The 23,247-nt window shown below is 45.6% G+C and overlaps 1 protein-coding gene across 1 annotated transcript in view; it reads left to right on the top strand.

Moving 5' to 3' along the window:
* Positions 1 to 17,434, top strand: part of LOC140408502 (transmembrane protein 132C-like) — a 1,621,914-nt gene extending 1,604,480 nt beyond the window's left edge. The window contains exon 9 of the mRNA XM_072495783.1: positions 15,400 to 17,434. Within this exon, the coding sequence (XP_072351884.1) occupies positions 15,400 to 16,581 (1,182 nt within the window). The 3' untranslated portion in view covers positions 16,582 to 17,434. The remainder of the gene's footprint in view (positions 1 to 15,399) is intronic.
* Positions 17,435 to 23,247: the final 5,813 nt, after the last annotated feature.

The following is a 23,247-nucleotide window of genomic DNA, read 5'->3' as shown; positions in this document are numbered from 1 at the left end:
AACTGCCACCATTCAGATAATAATCTGCCATGCCTGCTTTTGCCACATTCTCACATACACCCACATTGTATTGAATTTGCCCACTCAGCCAGCTTGTTCAAGTCACCCTGCAGCCTCTTTGCATCCTCCTCACAACACACACTGCCATCCAGCTTAATATTGTCTGCAAATGTGGAGATATTGTATGCAATTCCTTCGTCCAAATCATTCATGTATATTGTGAACAGCCGGGGTCTCAGCACTGAACCCTGTGGTACCCCATTCATCATTGCCTGTCACTCTGAAAAGGACCCGTTTATTCCCACTCTCTGCTTCCTGTCTGCCAACCAGTCCTCTATCCACGTCAGTACATTACCAACCAATACCATGAGCTTTAATTTTGCCCACTAATCTCTTGTGTGGGACCTTGTCAAAAGTCCAGATACACAACATCCACTGGTTCACACTTGTCCACTCTACTGGTCACATCCTCAGAAAATTCGAGAAAATTGGTCAAGCATGATTTCCCTTTAGTGAATCCATGCTGACTTGGACCAATGCTGTCCAAATGCTCAGTTATTTCATCCTTAATAATTGACACCAGCATTTTCCCCACCGTCTATGCTAACCGGTTTCTAATTCTCTGTTTTACTCTCCCTCCTTTTTTAAAAAGTGGAGTTAGATTAGCTACCCTCCAATCCATTGAAACTCTTCCAGCGTTTCTAGAATGCTGAAAATGATCACCAATGCGTCCAGTATTTCTAGAGCCACTTCCTTAAGTACTCTGGGATGTAGCGCATCAGGCCCTGGGAACTTATCAGGTTTTATTTACATCTATTTCCCCAATACAATTTTCTGACTAATAAGGATTTCCTTCAATTCCTCCTTCATGATAGACCCTCTGTCCCCTTGTATTTCCAGAAGGTTACTTGTGTCCTCCTTAACGAAGACAGATCCAAATTATTTGTTCAACTGGTCCATCTCTTTGTTGCCCATTATGAATTCACCTGATTCTAACTGTCTTCACCAGTCTTTTTCTCTTCACATATCTACAGAAGCTTTTGCAGTAAGTTTTTATGTTTCCTGCAAGCTTACTCTCGTATTCTATTTTCCCCTTCTGAATTAAACCCTTTGTCCTCTGCTGCTGAATTTTTATTTCTCCCAGTCCTCAGCCTTGCCCCTCTAACCAATTTATATGCCTCCTCTTCGGCTTTAACACTCTCTAATTTCCCTTGTTAGCCATGTTTGAACCACCTTCCCCGCCTTACTCTTCAGAAAAGGATGTACAATTGTTGAAGTTTATCCATGTGTTATTTACATTTCTGCCATTGCCTATCCACCGTCATCCCCTAAAGTATCCTTTGCCAGCTTATCCTAGCCAATGCACGTCACATATCATTAAAGTTAGCTTTCTTTAAGTCTCCGACTTAACTGTGTCACTCTCCATCTGAATGAAGTATTCTACCATATTATGGTCATTCTTCCCTAAAGGATCTCGTACCACAATGTTGCTCATTAATCACCTCTCATTGCACAATACCCAGTCTAGGATGACCTGCTCTCTAGTTGGTTCCTCGACATATTGGTTGAGAAAACCATTCCTTCTACATTCCAGAAAATCCTCCTCCATCGCATTGCTACCAGTTTGATTAGTCCAATCAATATGCAGATTGAAGTCACCCATGATAACTTCTGTACCCTTACTGCACGCATATCTAATTTGCTGTTTGATGCCACCCCCAATGTCACAATTACTGTTTGGCGGCCTGTTCACAACTCCCACTAACGTATTTTGCCATTTGGTGTTCCGCAGCTCCTTCCATCCAGATTCCATATTGTCCAGGCTAATGCCCTTCCTTACGATTGTGTTAATGGGCTGGTTTAGCTCAGTGGGCTAGACAGCTGGTTTGTAATGCAGAACAAGGCCAACAGCGCGGGTTCAATTCCCGTACCAGCTTACCCGAACAGGCACCGGAATGTGGCGACTAGGGGCTTTTCCCAGTAGCTTCATACTTGTGACAATAAAAGATTATTATTATCTCCTCTTTAACCAGCAATGCCACCCCACCTCCCTTTCCTTTCCTTCTATCTTTCCTGAATATTGAATTCCCCTGGATGTTGAGTTCCCATCCTTGGTCACCTTGGGGCCAGCTCTTCGTGATTCCAATTACATCATATCCGTTAGTGATTGTCAGCACAGTTAATTCATCAACATTATTTCAAATGTTTCTCGCATTGAGACACAGAGCCTTCAGGCTTATTTGTTTGACATTTATTGCCCTTTTAGAATTATGATGTAATGTGGCCCTTTCTGATTTTTGTCTTTGCTTTCTCTGCCTTCCACCTTTCCCTTTACTGCCTTTTTCTTCTGTCCCCACCTTACTTCCTTCTGACTTCCTGCATCGGTTCCCATCCCCAAGTCTAGAGGTAATAAAGATATGGAGGAGGGTTTCAGAAGCAAATGAGCTGGAGCAGGACAGAGTCAGATGATCTTACAGAGAGGAAATAGGATGTCTTAATGAGGGCACATATGTGTGCTCGGAATCTAGTCCCAGTGTCAAATATGATACCAAGGGCTGTGGACAGACAGTTACTAGAGAAAGGCATGGAGTTGGTACTAGAGAGCTGAGTTTGTAATGGCACTGAAGACAACAGCTTCAGTCTTCCCAAAGTTGAGTTTGAGAAAACATAAAGGATTCAGGATGTTGCACTGAGTCAGTCTTAAACAAGGTTACAATAGCCCTGATAGAGTTGGCAATAGGATTGATCTGGAGTCTCCAGGAATTGAAGATGAATTAAGATGAAGATGACAGTGTTGTGAGCAACCCTGGAAAAAAAAATCATAGGGGTGTTTTTTCTTTCTTTTGGTTTTGGCTTTCAATACCAACCGCTGCAAACATGTTTTGACAGATATTGATTTGACTCAATGAGGCACAACCCTCCCAAATATAGTCTCCTCCTGCTGAGAAGCTCTGCAATGCACAATGAAATAGGAATGCGTTAAGCAGAGGTCCATTATGCTTACTATTCCCAACTTTGATTAATGTCCTTTCTCTAATCTGCAATTAATTAATTACATAGAATTACATAGAACATACAGTGCAGAAGGAGGCCATTCGGCCCATCGAGTCTGCACCGACACACATTAATCCCTCACTTCCACCTTATCCCCGCAACCCAATAACCCCTCCCAACCCTTATGGACACTACGGGTAATTTATCATGGCCAATCCACCTAACCTGCACGTCTTTGGACTGTGGGAGGAAACCGGAGCACCCGGAGGAAACCCACGCGGACACGGGGAGAACGTGCAAACTCCGCACAGACAGTGACCCAGCGGGGAATCGAACCTGGGACCCTGGCGCTGTGAAGCCACAGTGCTAATCACTTGTGCTACCGTGCTGCCCACGGTAGTCTTGCCTTTTTAAAAGCTTCCCATTGTTTTCTGTTCCACTGTCCCACTTGAGTCTGCTCCACAATTCTATCACACTATTTCTGAAAGAATTGCCCACATTTCCAATTTTCTTTCAACACCTTTAATACTTTGCTCTGTCACCAGTTCTGTAGACATTAGAAGAACTCTCCTGGATTGGCCCGTGCCAGAGTGGTTCACGCCACTCTTTGGCGCCGGTATGGCCCGCCCACCAGATACCGGAGTATCCTGCCCAACATCTGGAGATTCCAGGCAGCTTCTTCAGATTTCCCACCTATAATGTCAGGAGGAGATCAATGGAACATTTGAAGAAATAGTCATTAATGTCTCCTCCCGGGGAGACTTCACCACTTTGCCAATGCAGTGGAAAACGGAATTGTTCCTCATAAAGATTGAACATTGGCCTAGATTTTTCTGGAGTGAGGCATCTTTCATTGCACACCAGCTCCATTTAGTCAATCACCTTCATTTCGCTCTGTGCCACTGGTTGCTAGTCGTGCGATTTGTTGGTACCAGAGGTCAGTGGAGAATCACCATTATTCACCAATTTGCAGGCAGGAGAATGAGTTGCTCTTAACTTTTTTTTTGCCAAACATAACACAGAAACACCAATAAAGTAGCTTCTTGACCAGGGTGCAGATTATTCTAATTTTAATCCAGGAATCGGCAGCAGTTGCTGCTTACATATGAAAGCTATATTACATATGACAGGAATTCAAAGCATGATCAAACTCGTGGAAACAGCATAATGATTGTTCGTCACCAGCAAATGAGTGGATTCACATAAGGGTTGGGGGAGAGGCTACTTTCTAAATCCTGACAGACTGAAATTAATATACTCAATTACGTTTACTTGAATGGGGGTTTACTCCCAATCGAGATCTGTAAAACATCCATGTAACAAATCAGTTTAATCAGTGAAACAAAACTGATTAACTTGCGGAAAAGGGTGATATTGGACTCAATGTTAAATCTGCTTCTCCCTGCTAGGGGCTGGTTCAGCACAGGGCTAAATCGCTGGCTTTGAAAGCAGACCAAGGCAGGTCAGCAGCACTGTTCAATTCCCGTATCAGCCTCCCCGAACAGGTGCTGGAATGTGGCGACTAGGGGCTTTTCACAGTAACTTCATTTGAAGTCTACTTGTGACAATAAGCGATTTTCATTTCATTTCATTTCATTTTCAGATGCTGCCAGACCTTTTTCCAGCACTTTTAGTTTTTATTTCCAGCAGCCACAGAATGTTGCTGTTAGTTTAACGGGCAGCCTGGTATTGTCTTTAATGTGGCACATGAAAAACCATCTAAACATGTTAAATGCTTTCAAAGAGGCAGCCCAACAGAAATTTTAATTAACTCATTCCAATTAATTCGTTGCAGCCATTTCTTGTCAGCCACAGGCTGGTTGACCCCAAGCTCCAGTTGTTCCATCCGAATAACAGCTGGCACCTTCAGCCCCCATTTTCACTGCCAGCAACTTCTGGGCCAATAACTGTGGTTCATTAGCTTCCCTCGATATTCACAAAGCTGCCTGTCAGTCTTCTGTGAGAAAACTGTTTGATTTCTGTCAGTCTGTTGGAGATGGAGATGGATATGGAAAAGGACAAACTGTTTGACAGAATGAACCTTTGAAGAAAAACAGACAGATGCACCATTATGCAGGAAAGTGTTGCGAGGAGGTTAAAAAGCCATGAGAATAGGAAAAGGGAACTCTTCCCCTGCCTGTAGAACAGAGTGCAGAAAAGTAAAATGCTCCATCTGTGTGGAAAACCAGGGGATGCCCTTTTATGTCACATCGTTATACCAGATAAAGTTGAACTGAGGGACCTTGGTCATAATTATTCCTGAATATCCTTTCACCATGCTGTGAAATAAAGTTGCTTAATGATCCAAACTGAGCTTTGTCTCATCTGGTGTTTATTCAGTCTGCCTTTGGCGAGATTGAAGAAATTCACAGGCAAAAACCTGCAAGTGATTCAAAGCAGATCACAAGGAGAGGGTGTTCATTATCACAACCATCATTCATTGTTCATTTTGACACCAATCCAGGCACCTTTAGAGTATTTCATCACATTCTAGACTTGTACCTTGTAGGTGGTGGAGAAACATGGGCGAATTAGGAGGTAAGCTACTGCCCAGCTTCTGAATCGCTCCAGCAACCATGGCAATTATATGGCTGCTCCCATTCAGATGCTGGTTATTCTGGTGATGTAGATGGTAGGGAATTTGGCTAAAATAATGCCATAGGGAGATGATTCCGCTTTCTTTCGTTGAAGATCACCATTGCCGGGCACTTGTGTGCTGCAAACAATACTTGGCTTTTATTTGCCCAATTTGGCTGTCATCTACCTGCCGCGTGCGAGGAATGGACAGTTTCATTATCTGAGCAATTATGAATGGAGGTGAACAATCACCAGTGAAGAGCCCATTTCTAACCTCGGGGGAGATCTTAGTTGAAGATGGTTCTGCCCAGATTGCTGTCCGGATGAATCCCTACAGAAATGTCCTGGGGCTGAGACAATTGGCCTCCAACAATCATAACCATCTTCCTTTTGCGCCAAGTCCCGTGCAGAGTTTTCCCTACGATACCCATTCACTTAAGTTGTATCAAGGCTCCTTGATGCTGCACTCAGTTGAATACTGTCTTGATGTCAAAACCAGTCACCCTCGCCTCTGGGATTCAGGTTTTGTGGCCATATTGGACAATGGTTCTAATGAGGTTTGGGATAAGAAGTCCTGTAGGAACATGAAATGAACAGGTTATATGTGAGTAAATGCCACTTGAGAGCACTGTAAACAACTCTTCCATCAATTTAGGTGGATTGGCCATGCCAAATTGCCCCTTAGTGTCCAAAGGTTACAGATTTACGAGGATAGGATGGGGAAGAGGGCCTAGGTAGGGTGCTTTTTCAGAGGGTTGGTGCAGACTCAATGGGTCGAATGGTCTCCTTCTGCACTCTAGGGATTCTATGAATTTGATAATGATTGAGAGTAAGCTGTTAGGGAGATAATATGCCAGAATGGATTTTTTGATATTTGTGTGGAAGAACAGAACTGGGCAATTTTGTGCATTGTTGGGCAGATGCCAATGTTGTGGCCATGCTAGAACAGCTAAGCTAGGATTGGGCAAGTTCTGGAGCACAGGCCTTTAGCACTATCGATGGGATATTGTCAGCACCCCATGGCCTTTGCTGTGTCCAGTACACATGGCCATATTCTGATTTTGTATAAAATTACTCCAAGTGGCTGAAGATGGATAGTCATGATGTTGCAGAGCCTAGGAGAAGACTAAATTGAACATTTTTCACTTGATGGTTCTGGCTAAAGATGGTTGCAAGCTCTTGTCTATTGCACTCAAGTTCTGGGCTTTACCATCAATGGCAATGGATATGTTGTTGGAACCTCATATTTATCGCTCATTTGTCCACAACCATTCATAACTGTACATGGCAGGGTGACAGAGCTTTGATCTAATCCATCACTCGTAGGATCAATTAGTTCTGCCTGCAGCTCACTGCCTTTGGTATTAAGTCTGCATGTAGTCCTGGATTGCAACTGCACCAGGTCAGTACATTAATTTCAGACAGACCACTTGCTGTTTCTCTTTAGTTTTACATTAATTGAGTGTTTAATTGTATTCAGGTGGTGGGAATTAACTGGGGAGTCACTTCTGTTCACACCGATAGGAACACAGTGGGTCAGTTTTGTTTCTTTCAAATTAAGCACTTAATTGGTAATTTAGAAAAGCAGTAAAAATAGAAGCACATTCAAACTGTTGTTATCGGGTATGGAAGTGCACGTTTCTACTGTCTGCCTCTATAAATAAAAGCTTATATATGTGTAAAGGTTAGGCCCAGTTCTGTTCTTCACTGTCTGGCTATCCTAAACAGAGCAATCCTGACATGTTATTCGACACTACTCATTGCTAGGAATTCAAAGTCCACTTTTTGGGCCTGTTTGGCAGGTTGTTTTGTGAAGGCCGCTTTGGTGACATCGCGGCCTTTATTCAAAGGCACTTAGTGCCAAAAATTAGCACTCACGAGATTCTCAACATTACTGGCTGCCTCTCCGTCTGATTCACCCGACTCTTGCCTCAGCAGCTCGTCGCTAACCTCACCCCTCAATCCCAGTCAAAACACAAGCATTCCAACACGCAGACCTGCTCCTCACTTTGGGGATGGCGACTTCAGAAAGCTTCTCAACGTTGTGGATGAAAGGCAGGCTGCCCTATTCCCCTGAGGCAGGGGTGTGGTCGTAGGACCAGCAGCAGGGTCAGCAATGCCGCCTGGGAGGCAGCGGCAGTGGCCGTCAAGAGTGGGCAGCATGGCAAGGAGGACCACCGTCCAATGTAGGAAAAGGACCAATGACCTCCAATGAGCTGCAAGGGTAACTTACCACCTCTCTCCTGGCATCAGTTCCGCCTGCCAACCCTCAAATTTCCGAACCACTTTATAATTCAATGGCTGACACGTCGCACCCTCCCCACATCCAAACTTTATGCTTGCTCCTCAGAACCCCTGGCACCCATCAGTACAATCCCTTCATATCCCAGTGTGGTGCCCACCCATAGAACCCCCTGACCCATCAAGCGTGTGGCTCACAATGCCTTCTCTTTGTCCTCGTCGAAGATAGCCGTAATAAATGGGAAAGGACGACGATGGGGGGGTGGAGTCCCAGAGATTTGAGTCCTCACCCCTGATGGGGAACAGGCCCATGGGGTTGTCCAAGGAGAGCACAGTCACCGACAGCGAGATCAGCCTGCGCCAGAGAGGTGGGGATCCACTGCCCCTTCACCCAGATGACCAATCTCAAGTGAGAAGTTCATGTCAGAAAAAATTATCCTTCCCGCTCACTGACCACATGTCCATTTCTCACAGGATCTCCATCTGATGAGGTCAGGTCATCCAGAGTTGTCCCCCACCCTCCCTGCCCTCGCCACTCAAGAGACCACCTTGGAGGAGAGCTCCAAGGAGACCATCGGCAAGGTTTCACAGCTGTCGTCCCCATCTTCCACCAGTGCAGAGACACACACTTCAGTGGGCGACATTATTGGACAGGCTTCTGGGGCACGATCTGATGAGCACTACACAGTTACTGATGGACATCAGGTGGAAGCAGGAACATCCAAGGGCGACAGCAGTCGGGTGTCTCTGGACGAGGATCTCCCAGAGCTGATGCAAATTATAGGACACAGCAGTGAGACTCGAGGGGGCGTCAAGTGACATTCCAGCACCTGCAAGGCCGATGGGGGGAGTCCAAAGGCTACAGGTGCAGGAGCTGGTGCTGACAATGCGTGGCACCGAGGCCAACACTGCGAGGGTGGTGACCACAGTGGAAAAGGTGGAGCACGACATCCCCATCTTGAATGGTGGTGTCCAAGGCAGGGCTCAGTCTCTGTGGACCATGGCTGAGGGTCTCAAAGTCATGTCCCAGTCACTGAAGGGCATGTCCCAGAATCAGATGAACATTGCCAAGGCACTACAGAGTATGGCCCAGTCACAGAGGCGCATCGCTGAGGGCATCCATACCATGTTGCAAACAATGGGGAGCCTCCCGGACTGGCAGTGCCAGATGCATCAGAGGTCTGTGGAGCTCCCTCTAGCTGCCCCACTGTCCTCTGGAATCTCCCAGGGGCCCAAGGGCACTGTCAGGGAGGAGGAAGAACTGGAGGCCAACCCAGAGCCTGCCACCAAGGAGACTACGGTGGTCTCCGGTTCTTCCAAATCCTCCCCTCCTGACACTGGTACATCTCAAGGGCCATGTACAGAACAGGGTGGAATGTCGAGGCCCCGATGTCGGGGGCCCCTGACTCCAAGCCCTTCAGTGGACATCCGCCATGGGCATCAAATGCCACAGGGCGTGGAAAACAGCAGGCTGCTTCCACCACTGATGTCCATCCTGGGGGACACCTAGAGGCAGCAGTAGACCACAAAAGACCAAGAAGAGTTAGAATCATAGAATTTGCAGTGCAGAAGGAGGCCATTCGGCCCATCGAGTCTGCACCGGCTCTTGGAAAGAGCACCCTACCCAAGTCCACCCCATCCCCATAACCCAGTAACCCCACCCAACACTAAGGGCAATTTTGGACAATAAGGGCAATTTATCATGGCCAATCCACCTAACCTGCACATCTTTGGACTGTGGGAGGAAACCGGAGGAAACCCACGCACACACGGGGAGAACATGCAGACTCCGCACAGACAGTGACCCAAGCCGGGAATCGAACCTGGGATCCTGGAGCTGTGAAGCAGTTGTGCTAACCACTATGCTACCGTGCTGCCCCGTGAAGCATTGAATGGGCACTGGTGAGGTCACTATCTGTAACATGGGGAAATGCAAACCTGTCACAGTAAAATGTTCACTATAAAAACATGTCACACCTGATATATGTGAATCCTCCATCATGTTAATCTTTACAGGCCATCACCCTGCAGTGATGTTACACAGACCCTTGGAAGGAGGAACAGAGTGGTCGGGGAGGGGGCAGTATGATTGGGGAGGGTGGGAATGGGGGTGGAAGATTGGGAAATGGGGGGGAAGGGAAATGGGGCAGAGGGCGGGGCGTTGGGAGCAGAAGGAGGGAAACGGGGGAGGGAAGGAAAAGACTGGCAAGGTTGAGCTGACAGATACAGCCTCATCGAAGGAGAACCTGGAGGCAAAGAGGGCCTCCCTGGTATTCTTGGCATGTTGGACCTTTGTGGCCATCTATCCTCATTCCTCCGGCTCCTCCTCGGGCTCGTCCTCCAGCCCCTCCTGGACCACATCCTCCTCCCCCTCAAAAGAGGCTGCATGTCCCGCCTCCTGCTCCTCCTCCATCAGCCTGTCACCCCACTGCCCTGCCAGATTATGGAGGGCATAGAAGAACACCGCAAAGTGGGAGACCCTCTGGGGGGTGTACTGTAAGGCACCGCCACAGCGGTCAAGGCATCGAAACTGCACTTTCAGCAGGCCGATGCACCGCTCAATGACAGCACGGGTGGCAAAGTGGACCTCATTATAACAGGTCACTACCTTGACCTCAGTAGTGGCCACATCAGCCATGATCTCAGTGGGTAACCCTTGTCCCCCACTTTCCAACCCGTCATCGAAGACAACGGGGAACTCCGAGTGGCCCAGGATTTGCTGTCATGCATGCTGCTGGGGTAGTGGGCACACACGTGTATGATTCAGAGGTGGTGGTTGCGCACAATCTGAACATTCAGGGAGTAGAATCCCTTCCTGTTAATATAGTATGCTCCCTGGTGCTCCAGTGCTTGCTGTCGACATACATGCCATCGGTCGCCCCCTGGACTGGCGATAGCATTAAATCCCAGGCATCTTGGTGACCTGGTCCAGCTGGAAGGTGATATAGTCCAATGCTCAGGCATACAGAGCATCTCTCACCTTCCAGAATGCATCTGTGGAGAGAAGATTGTGATATGTCACACAGCTCCCCTCTCGAGTCCTGGAATGACCCGGTGGCATAAAGGTTTGAATGACCAACAGCGCGTATACACCTTGGGCCGTTGCTGGCCTCCCCTTCTGGGTCCCTCCTCAGCATGATTCTGCAGATGGGTCTTCAGGGTGTGTGGTGGTCCCATGCACATGTGCTGCTGCCTCCAGCCTGGGTTGCCGTTGCTGCCGGCTCTGGCACCTACCCTCCTCAGCTGCCACCAGCAACGCGAGGGCAGCCTTCGAGGGTTTGACTCCAGCAAAATGAATTTTGCATCCCGGGACCTTCAACTCCCCCAAGCCTTCCCCTTTGTGTCGCACGAAGGTCTGCAGTGCTGAAGCCCTGCTCTTTAGTGTTGATTGCTGGCAGCTGCCTCTATGGTACTGCTGTTCCTAGAGTTCAGGCCTACTGTTCAGACATCAAAGCATGCTGGACGTGCGATGCACTAACCTCGGAGGCAGGTCACATGTGCCCTCGAGGAGGCACTTGAGAGTTGAAGAGAGTGAAGTGTTAATCACAACTATCAAGGCTAATTCCTCATTTGAAATACCTTCAGCTATGAAACTAGAGGCTGCTCACAGTCAAAGGGAGTGAAATTGACTTTCAGGATAGAAGCTGCAGATGGGCTCTGAACTGGCACGGTTTGGTAGGCTGCAGCTATGGTTGACCCTGTTATCGGTCTCCACAATATTTAAAAATGGATTGAAGGTCTCAGAGATGCAGAGCCCCTAATCCCCTGGCCCAAGGAGACCCTCGGTCTGGACTGCTTCAGCCCCCGACCAATCCCAACCCCCATGAAGGGTCACCCCCCACCCCTCCCAAGCACTGGGGCAACAATTCTAGTGCACTTGAGCTGCGTGCCGGAAATTTGAAATGGCTCCTCGCATCCCCCAGCAGCCATTACACCAGTCTCCCATTTTTGAAAAGGAATACTATACGATGCCCGTGTGACTTGCCGCTGGGGAGTCAGGTAATTACCGTAAGGCTGCTGCATTCGACTTGAATCTCGTTAATGAAATTGAGAGGGTTAATGATATTCTCACCATTTTTGGATGTGATCTGGGACTTGCCATCAGGAACAAGACTGGTGAATCACAAAATGGTTCGAGCAGGGCCCAAATCTCGATTTTACCCTCTCCCGCTATTCAAATGGTGCGCTGAACCACACCCAAAGTCCTTTATCACACAGGAGTTTAAAAAAAAAATATTCATTGGCTGTGAGCATTGCTATCACGGCCATCATTTTGAGCCGATCCCTATTTGCCCTTGAGAAGGTGGTGATGTGTCACCCTGCCTTGATCCACAAAGTGACCGAATGTTACAGATTGTTGAGGTATATAATTCTGCTGTTGTCAAGCAGCAGTTCTCAAACTTCTTGATAGAAGAACCCCTTTTCAAATATGGATTAGTAATCATAGACTCCTATCTAAATTATAATACAAAGTGCTGCATAGAGTGTTTTCACAATGTTTTTCAGAAATTAGGTAATTATTTAGTGTAACAATTTCACTGATGTCCAAAGATGTGCAGATTAGGTGGATTGGCTATGCTAAGTTGCCCTAGGTGGGTTTACGGGGATAGGGTGGGGGATTGTGCCTGGGTGGGATGCTCTTTCAGAAAGTGAGTGCAGACTCGATGGGCCAAATGGCCTCCTCCTGCACTGTAGGGTTTCTATGATGCTGTGTAGACAATGATGAGACAGGCCAGAAAAAACAGAAATGGAAGATAAATGTGACTCCACTAATATTCTGGTGCATGATAACTGAATGGCCCTTAATGTGGTTAAAGATGGTCCATAAGCCAGGAATAGGTAATCAGTTCATAGATCACATCCAACACAAGCAGCTATTGGCCAGATCAGTATCAAGCTCAGTCTCTGCAGATTCAGATGTTTGAATAGACTCAAAGCAACTTGTTATTTTCATTTGAAAACAATAACTTCCCATGAACATCCATATTTTTTTAGTTCTATTACAGAGCTAATCTATTATACTCACATGGCACATCCATCTATTAAACTCACATGGGACATCCTCGGGAATATTTTACAGACTTGTGAAAATCCAGTGCAGTCTCTCAATGCTATTTAATTATTCGAGGAATTTACTTTTTTGCAACATCGTGGATGGTTTCAGTAAAACTGGAAACTTTCCCACGACTAGAATCATGAAGCCAAAAACAGGTTAAGATAAACGGAAAAGGGGCAGCACGGTGAGGCAGTGGTTAGCACTGCAGCCTCACGGCATCGAGGTCCCAGGTTCGATCCCAGCCCTGGGACACTGTCCGTGTGGAACATAGAACAGTACAGCACAGAACAGGCCCTTCGACCCTCGATGTTGTGCCTAGCTTTGTCCGAAACCAAGATCAAGCTATCCCACTCCCTGTCATTCTCGTGTGCTCCATGTGCCTATCCAATAACCGCTTGAAAGTTCCGAAAGTGTCCGACTCCACTATCACAGCAGGCAGTCCGTTCCACACCCGAACCACTCTCTGAGTAAAGTATTAGCTCGAGTGGAGGAAAGACAAAAAAATGTTTTGAATGAAACAAGATCCCCACTTCTGATCACTGTCCAATAATCCCTGACTGAAATGTGCCCACAGGTCACGTTAGAATCCTTCCTTTTAATTTCCATTTGTTCCTATTTCTTTGGTGTTTGCACATTCTCCCCGTGATTGCGTGGGTTTGGCCCCCATAACCCAAAGATGTGCAGGGTAGGTGGATTGGCCACGCTAAATTGCCCCTTAATTGGAAAAAATGAATTGGGTACTCTAAATTTTAAAAAATGATAAACGGAAAAGTTGGAAATATTCAGCAAGCCAGGCAGCATTATGATGACACATCTTCTTACTGCATGAGTCCAAACAGAAATCTACCCGATATCACAGCAGCAAAATGCCCCCCACCTTCTCCCCTCAATGAACAAAGAAACGTACAGCACAGGAACAGGCCCTTCGGCCCTCCAAGCCTGTGCAAATCATGATGCCTATCTCAACTAAAACCTTCTGCGTGTCTGGAGTCCGTAATCCCCCTATTCCCATCCTATTCATTAATTTGTTAAGATGCCCCTTAAACGTCGCCATTGTACCTGCTTCCACCACCTCCTCCAGCAGTGAGTTCCAGGCACTCACCACCCTCTGTGTAAAATCTTGCCTCGCACATATCCTCTAAACTTTGCCCCTCACACCTTAAACCTATGTCCCCTATTAATTGACTTTTCCACATTGAGAAAAAGCTTCTGACAATCCACTCTGTCCATGCCCCTCATAATCCTGCTAACAGCAAATGTGGACAGGTGCTGTTAAAAACCATGCCAGACAATCATCCGTCGCTGTGAAGAAAGCTGAGTATTTAGGAGTTTTGGAAGTGGACAACCTGTCAGCTACTCGTACATTAATTTATCCAAAGTGGACAACTGTGTCAATCTGAGCTCTCCTCCCCCCTCCAGTTTTGCCTTCTCAGGTCCACCTTCCCCCACTATCCTGTCCAACATGCCCCCCCCCCCCCCCCCCAAACCCCTCACTGGCCCAGCCAACTTGGCCCCAGCTGGATCTCGGAGTTGCCTGGGTTTCAGGCTGCCCTGTTCCTACTGGGCCCCCTGCAATGCCAGAAGTGGCCACTGGTACCGGTGTGGTGCAGAGCTGGCTGTCACCTTCTGATTGGCCAGCAGCTCTATGAGGCGGGACTTATTTCTGGAGGAGGGCAGAAATTCCGCCTCGTGCTAATTAAAGGGCCATTGTCAGGAAAGGTTAAAGTGGGGGCCAGCCCTCAGTGACAGGCAGGCCCCCAACATTTACACTGGTGTATGGGGAGTCCACTCTCAGTGTACAGTTTATCGTGCAAGATTCTCTCAGAACGGTCAACAAATCAGAACTGATCTGAGGGCAAGTCTGTGATGTCTTAAGAGCTGAGGATGTCATACATTTCAATCAATTGATTCTGCCTTGCCAGCTCGTGCTGCATTGAGTAATGAACGTTTATGTTCATAGGGCAGCACAGTGACACAGCGATTAGCACTGCTGTCTCACAGTGCCAGGGACCAGTCCAATTCCAGCCTCAGCTGACCATGTGGAGTTTGCACGTTCTCCCCGTGTCTGCGTGGGTTTCCTCAGGCTGTTCCGGTTTCCTCCCATAGTCCAAAGATGTGTAGGTTAGGTGTATTGGCCATGCTAAATTGCTCCTCAGTGTCCAACGGTTAGGTGGGAGGTTCCAGGGTTACGGGATCTAGGTAGAGTGCTCGTTCCAAGGGTCAGTGCAGAGTCGCTGGGCTGAATGGCCTCCGCCTGCACTTTTATGGGATTTTATGATTCTATGTGTAGAGATAGATGATAGAGGAATTATTTTTATTATTGATTAGTGGCGAGCTGACAGAACCAGCAGTTATAGCCTATCCCTAATTGCCTTTGAGAAGGTGGTGTTGAGCCAGTCTGCCAGTGGTGGGGGGCATCAATGGGTCTAATCCCAGTTGAGCCACTAAGGTGGCGGCCCAAAGTATTTCAGGGCCAGGATCTTAATGCAATGTTGGTAAAACTGAACTATGTTTTATTTATTTCTCTCCAGGAAGCAATAATCACTGGGTGGATCCAGTTCAGTGATAACAGCCTGACTCCACTGGATATTTATGATCCCACGGACTTCACACTCACTGTTACTTCACGGGAAGAGGCCGTCATCTCAACGTCTCAGGATTTGCAGTCCCGCTGGCCACTCATCACTGCAGAGGGAGAGGGACAAGGGAACTTGCTGAAAGTCGAATTGGTCATCAGTGAGGTTTGCCAGAAATCCAAACGCAAAAGTATTCTGGCAGTCGGGAGCAGCAACGTCCAGGTGAAATTTGGTCAGAATGATGCCGGCTCGAAGAGTGGCGGCGAGGGAGAGCTGGAGAACCGCGCAAGTGACCGGCGGCAAAATAACGCAGAGCAGGAGCGGACCGGGCAGAACGGCCGCTACTTAAGCAGTGCCACTGCAGACAGAGAAGACAGCTCAACAAGAAAGGAGAGCACTACAATCAAAGCTTCGGGGAACAAGAGAGTGAATGGAATAGATCAGCTTTCAGAAGCTGACAGCCAGCTGCAAAACATCCCGTTGGATGCGGCCAACTTCCCCTCAAATGACTTGACGAGGAACTCTGCCAATGATGAAAGCATGGATGAAAATGATCTGGTCCAGGCTCCGAGAGGTCTGACTGACTTGGAGATTGGAATGTATGCTTTATTGGGGGTCTTTTGCCTGGCCATTCTTGTCTTCTTAATTAATTGCGTCATGTTTGCTTTGAAGTACCGCCACAAGCGAATCCCCACCGAAGCGCAAGGGAACATGAATCATTCCCATGACTGGGTTTGGTTAGGGAATGAGACCGAGCTGCTGGAGAATTCTGCTGATATATCGCCTCAGCAGCTCTGTCAGCACACAACAGTCATAGACCGCGCAGCCGCTCTCGAGGAGAGCAACCATCTGCTCAATGGAGGGACCCAGAAGAATGTCCAAGGACAGGTGCACCGATCTGCCCACTGCGGCGACGCAAAGGAGCGCAAAGACGAACCTTTGAATTCTCCCACCACAAAACGGAAACGGGTAAAGTTTACAACATTTACCACAATTCCACCAGATGATGGATGCCCCGCGACAAATTCAATCCTTCTGGGCAATGAAGAAGATATTAAATGGGTTTGCCAGGACATGGGCTTAGGGGAGTCGCACGAACTGAGAAACTACATGGAGAGAATACATGACAATGTGTAACTATGTTATCCTATCTGTTTTCATTCTTTGCTCACCTTTATGCCTTCAGTTTGGGGTGATTGTGCAGAAAATCCAGTCAGCAATGGGACCGGTTTGTGGCAATTCAGCCCTGGCAGCAAAGCACAGAACTACAAAGGTATTGGACAAATCAGCACATGGCGACCTGTGAGGAATCGCATCTATTCAATTGCAAAACTCAGATGAATTGGGGTGTCATTGACAAGGCGAAAATAAAAGAGGATGCGAGTGAACATTTATACGAGACAGAAAAAGAGACGGCGTATCAGCAAACGGAAAGACAATGCAAATACAATGGCGCAACAAGTCACTGCTGGAAAGAATCAATGCCAGATTAATTTGGAAAGGGGAACAACACTGGGAATGAACAAAGGGAAAGTGCACTCTAAACTGAATAAACATTAGGAATGAGCACTCCTGATTGGAGACACCTTCCCGAGTAGGTGGGGCTGTGGCAGCACTTCTGATTGGATGACACTATGGCAGCAGTCCATGGGAGATGGCTCTTATCACCAGTGTCTTAAGGGCCATCTCCAAGTGTAATCATTTTTGATGATTTGTTAATCTTGGACTTCAGTTGTATTCTGAGTTCTTGGACCCTACGTTCTGTGTAAAATTTATTTTATAACGTCTTGTTTATATTTAGGCTCTCAGTTCTTTTTTTCATTTTATTATTTATGCTGTAGTAATAAGCCGTACCCACCTTTATAACTTTGGTGAACTATTTTAACAAAGTATACCTAGAATGCATTGTAGATTACTAGAATGTAAAATTTATTTATAAATATTATACACATTGTAAATAAAAGTTGCTTAAGATAGCTTGAAAAATCGAGCCCTTTCCGGACCACTCGAGCCTTTGTCACGTGCGATTCTTCTGTTTGTTTTCTGAAGAGCTATACACTTGTGGTCCAGTGAGGGTTCCAGCAACACCCACAGATTGTTGTCAGCGCAGCATAATGAGAAATAATGACCTGATGCTACCAACAAAACAAACAAAGCAGGCTGATATGTATTTTATCATATTTTTTAAAACATCAGTGTTATAACTGAAGCTCCAGGTTTTCAGAGTGATAGCAGACTTAATGGGCTCTCAAAGTTTCTACACAAGTCAGGCTTTTTTAGTCATATCTATAGCCACCAGCTTGTCCGTCGTCAGATAACAGTGCAGAACATTTTAGGCTGGATGGTGTTAGATTCATAGAAAATGAGGTTAAACCACATAGAATCACAACATTTCTACAGTGCAGAAGGAGGCCATTCGGCCCATTGATTTTGCACTGACCCTCTGAAAGAGACCCCTACCTAGGCCCATTCCCACACCCTATCCCTGTAATGCCTAACCTGTCCATGCCTGGACACTAAGGGGCCATTGATCATGGCCAGTCCAACTAACCTGCACAGCTTTGGACTGTAGGGGGAAACCGGAGCACCCAGAGGAAACCCACACAGACATGTGGAGAAAGTGCAAACTCCCCGCTGACAGTCACCCAAGGCCAGTATTGAACCCAGGTCCCTGGTGCTGTGAGGCAGCAGTGCTAGCCACTGTGTCATATGCCACCCCATAACTGATGTAAAATGGCATGCAGTTACCAAGCAAAGAAAAATTCTAGCTTTGATAACTATTGGTTAAGGAAAGCCATAAGTAACTGTTTACATAGGTGGCAAGTATAGCACATACTAGTTTACTAGTTTTACATATTAATCAGTTGGAAGGTCATTATTGGGGAAAAGAAGACTGGGAAAATATTCATTTTACTGACATGAGGGGGCACACCAGGAATGTAGGTCAATGACATGTGCCCAAATCATTGTGCATTCTCTAAAGCTAATGTTCATCCATTCATATCATTATGCACAAAATGGAATTAACTAACATGTTCAACAGCATCAGAGATCAATTGTATTTACATGTGCGCTCTTGGCTTAATTGTCAGTAAGTTCTGTCGAGACACTCTTTATTTTTGATAATGGACATAATCAAGGTGGGCGAGTAGTGATGGTGCTGTTTATCATGGTTCTCCGTAACTGACACTGCTTTAGTGGAGGCACAAGCTAGCACTGACACTTGTATGGTAAAACCAGGTTAAAGGCCATTTTTGTGTTTGTTATTACCATCAAGTGAGGTGTTATTGTGGTTATACTGTGATAATTTTCAGCGAGCAAATTTCTTATGCTGTCACTGTTTGCTCACAATAAGGGTGTCATGGCGAGCTTCACAGCAGGACCCTTCTTGATATTTATAATGATGGATTAGGTCAAAATCCATTTTCATCATGTGGTATTCAAATACTTTTTTATACAAATGTGACTGCTCATTATCTAGTGAGATCCACAAATGGATGCCCTTTATTTTATATATATATAATCCCTTTACCTTCTGTATATAATTTTTATCCCTCACTAATATTAAAGCTGAAGACGGTATGTGAAATATATCAGTTGGAGTAGACGTCTGTTATTTGACAATATGATGAAGGTGACAGGATACAACTATATTGAGAAAAGGCCCTTTGGTAGTGTGGGGATGGTCTTGGGATTTGATAAGACTGAGCTGTTGGTCATAGTGTTTGCAGGGCTTGGGGTGGGGGGGGGGGGGGATCGAGTGATCCTGCATTTTGGAAGTTCTAGAGAATGGCACCTTGAGATGGAGCACGTTTGTCCAGCAGAATCATGGTGGCGGGGAGATGGAATGTGAGTTTTGACTCGTGGGAGGATTCCCAGGGCTGGTCAGCAGAAAAGGAAAAGGCATAGATCTGACAGCACCACAGAGATTGACTTTCAACAAATACGGTCATAGTTCTGGATGGGCATATCAATTGTATGAGCAAGATTTTGAGAGGGTAATTAAAACTTACGGAAAAAAGGGTATCATGAGGTGATTCGATTTCTTTTAATGTTATCATGAACTATAACTTTTTGAACAATTTTTAAAACTAGATTTTGGATTTAAGAATTTTCTGCTATTGAGGAAAAGCAACAGATTTATTGTTCTAAAAGTGTTTAAAGTTATCCAAAGGGGGCTGTTTTCCCCTTTTTAAATTTAGGTTTCAATAGTTATCTTCTCCTGGTTTGTCGGTCACTCAGGATGTTTTTAAAAAGTTTCTCCTTGGCAGTTTTCAAGCCATTTTCTTATCGTACCTCTTCAATTAGGATTTGCTGCTGTGTGTGATGTCAAAGGCCTGCCTGAAGTTGATACAGGAAATGTGCCCACTCAAGAGTGTTATGATAGACATCTACTGTCACATTCGTGACTTTTCTTCAGGACAACTCTGTTGTTGAGGGAGATTCTGAGGCTGTGAAAAATGTGTTCAGGGTAAGAATCACCACAGATCTCAGCCAAGAAATCCCGTTACACTCCCTAATATAATAATGCTGTAAAATTCTATTTGAACTGTTGCATCTATCTTTTTATGAGTCTATGGTTCAGTGAACATAAAAAGATACAAAACATGGCTAAATCCAAATGAGAGACCCATTTGTGTCTATTTGTGACTAATCAGAGACCACTCTGGGTACAGGTGAGATTAAACAAACTCAGTGGATTTATTAAGGTATTTCATGATAAGTACGAAGAGTATAAATTATCAAAAGCCGAGGGGTGCAGTCAAACATCAGTCACGGGGTTCCGATAGGCTTTAGCGTTGTCCCTTGCTGCGTCCAATTGAACATTGTGTTGTGCTGTCTATGGGGTGCAAGTCGTGGGATCTAATGAGCTCTTCCCTTTTTTTACTTGTACCAAATGAGGTGAAACTCGTTTTTAGTCCATTTGATTGGATGACAATCATTTTATTGTTTGCCCATAAATATCCAACAAGCTTGGCTCTCTATCCAGCCCCACCACTGCACCCCCCTCTCCCTCCCCCCCACAATGTACAAATTTGACCTTATTTCCAGTACCCTCCAGCTTTGACAAAGAGTCAATCCGGACTCGAAACATTAGCTCCATTCAATCTCCACAGATGCTGTCAGACCTGCTGCGATCAGCCAGTATTTTCTGCTTCTGCAACAAGCCTCTCAACCCTCCAAAAGGATAGTCCTGTCCTTTGTATTTGGCGAGTGACTCAGAGTTCACACCTTTAGCCGATGCAGCCAACTGGTCTCCACTTCTGCCATCGGTCTTTGCATAAAGGTCAGTACAAGAGAGGGAAAAAGAACATTTTTCTTTAGGTCTCGACATGTTTTAGGCAGCTGTCAGTCACGCTTTGCATTATTGAATTCACAATCATGTATTGCTCCTCAAAATTTCATAAACTTATCAAACAATCACCAACATCACTGGATGTGTTAATGCAAAATAAAACTCCTGGTGTAATATCATACAGCCTGTGCAGGAACAGAGACCAGAAATTAAGCCCAGCAAATCCACCTTTTATGAACTGACTTGTACGCGGTAGAGAGATGGGATCTCTTATATTCTCTATAAAGGAAATGTTTTGTTTAAATTACTGATTTATTGTCTGTTTTGTCAAGTGCTGTGATTGTAAAGAAAATAGACTTCAAGGACAACTCTAACCGACTTGATCGCCCTGGCCTGTGCATTTGATAATTGCTAACAATCCAAATGACAAGCGTTTGGCAATACTCTTTTGTATAGATAGATCATGATTAAGTAGCAATTTCTACATTTAATATATATGGTTACAAATAAAAGTGAATGAAATAGAGTACTAGAGGTGTTAGCATGAATGTGACCCTTGTTCGTCATGGTGCAGTCAGTGTAGAAGCTATACTTAAGATAAAAGCAAATTACCGTGGATGCTGGACTCTGAAAGAAGAACAGAAAATACTGGACAACTTCAGTAGGTCTGACGGCATCTGTGGAGAGAGAAGGGAGCTCATGTTTCGAGTCTGGATGACTCTTTGTCAAAGCTGGAGAGAACTGGAAATATGGTCGCATTTATATTGTTGTGGGGGAGGAGGAACGGCGTGGAGTAGTGGGTTTGGAGAGCCAGCAACAGGTCACTCAGTGTCTTTAAGACAGAGATAGATAGGTTCTTAATTAATAAGGGAATCAGGGGTTATGGAAAGAAGGCAGGAGAATGGGGATGAGAAACCTATTGAATGGCGAAGCAGAATCGATGGGCCGAATGGCCTACTTCTGCTCCTATGTCTTCTGGTCTCATAGGTGGAGATTGACACTTTTGTCTGAAACTGCACTTCCTGCAGCAATTAACCATAACTTAAAACAAAATCCAGGGTTTTATTTTTACAACAGTTACTTTTGCGTAAATAAGGCAATGGCAAAGAGCCACGAGAACCTTTTAATGAATCATTATTAACTTCTCATTAGCTTGCAGGTAGAGTGTCTCAAAACTGGCAACCTCGGGGCTGAGCCTGTGGCAGATTTTGGAACTTGCTAGTTTTGGAGGGAAGAACGGAACCTCCTTAATTCAGTGAATACTGGACATGTGAAAACCAAATGATATGATGGCAAAGCACTTTAGGTTAATGGCTATTGTCTCTGCTGATATAAATTCACTTCTCACACATTAGGTCTAATAACTCTTTTATGCCTCCCCCAACTTCAGCTCACCCTGTTTGAAATGCGAAAAGATCCAACTGAAATGTTGTTCGTTGTAACTGGATACTATTGCAAGCATTATTCATGGAAGATTGTACAGAACTCTTGAATAACTAACTCTCTCGGAACTGACTTGAGCCAGCTGCAAGAAGACAACCAGTGCCCATGGAACTTAAAAGACTTTTGGGAATCAAGTGAATTGTTTGAATTTAATCCTGTGGTCTTCTCTTGAGGGGGGAGTGGCATAATGGAATCATAACTCAATACCAGTATCCTGCACCGTGGCAAGAATAGTCCTGCTCCCAAGTACAATGCACAGCTAAATATTCTATCTAAATGGATTCTGCATGTGTCTTTTATTCTTCCTGGGTGAGTTCAGTCATCTTGGAGCATGGGAAACGTCAGACACTCAAAGCCATGCCACATGCAGTAACTCTACAAATTGGGTGGGGTGTGGGTCAAGGGGGATCGCGAGGCCGCTCATGGGCACAAAGCGGATAATTGATCGGCAGGCCACTTTTCCGATGCAGCAACAGTCCCTGAACAAGCCAGTTAGATTTTCACACGCATTTAAAATTCTTGCCTGGACCGCTTAACAAAAAATGAGTCGTTTTCTGACACTGCTGATTTTTGGAGAGCCAAATTTCAGCGACTTCACCTGTAGATTCAACTTCTTTTTCCAAGGCTTCGCTTGTAGTCAATCAATTTTGGATGTACAAACTTCCTTCCACTGCTTTCAAGGTGAACACCCTGGGAATAATCAGTGGGAACAGTGAAGGGTCAAGTTGGAGCGTTTTGTTCCTGGAATGACGGCTTGTTTTTTGCTGTTCATCTAATGTTTTCTTACACGGTGCGTGTCTCAGTGATGGTCACAGAGTATTTTGTATTGAAAGAAGTGCTTGGAGATGCTTATTGAAAGGATGCTAATTCCTTTGGTTTATGTTTTTTATAGAAATGGATCAACAACCTGATTCCCCAACCAGTGCTGCAGAGCACAACAACATCTGACAAAACAGCATCACAATCACTACATTCAGCATGCACCAGCAAGCGACATGTACCCTGGAGGACCCAAATAATAAAGCTGAGGAGGAACACTGAATGATTCACAGTGCCAGGAGGGG

The sequence above is a fragment of the Scyliorhinus torazame genome, chromosome 1 (genome assembly GCF_047496885.1).
Source record: "Scyliorhinus torazame isolate Kashiwa2021f chromosome 1, sScyTor2.1, whole genome shotgun sequence".
In the NCBI taxonomy this organism is placed as follows: domain Eukaryota; kingdom Metazoa; phylum Chordata; class Chondrichthyes; order Carcharhiniformes; family Scyliorhinidae; genus Scyliorhinus; species Scyliorhinus torazame.
Note: the sequence above shows the minus strand (reverse complement) of the source record. Positions and strands in the feature narration are given on the sequence as shown.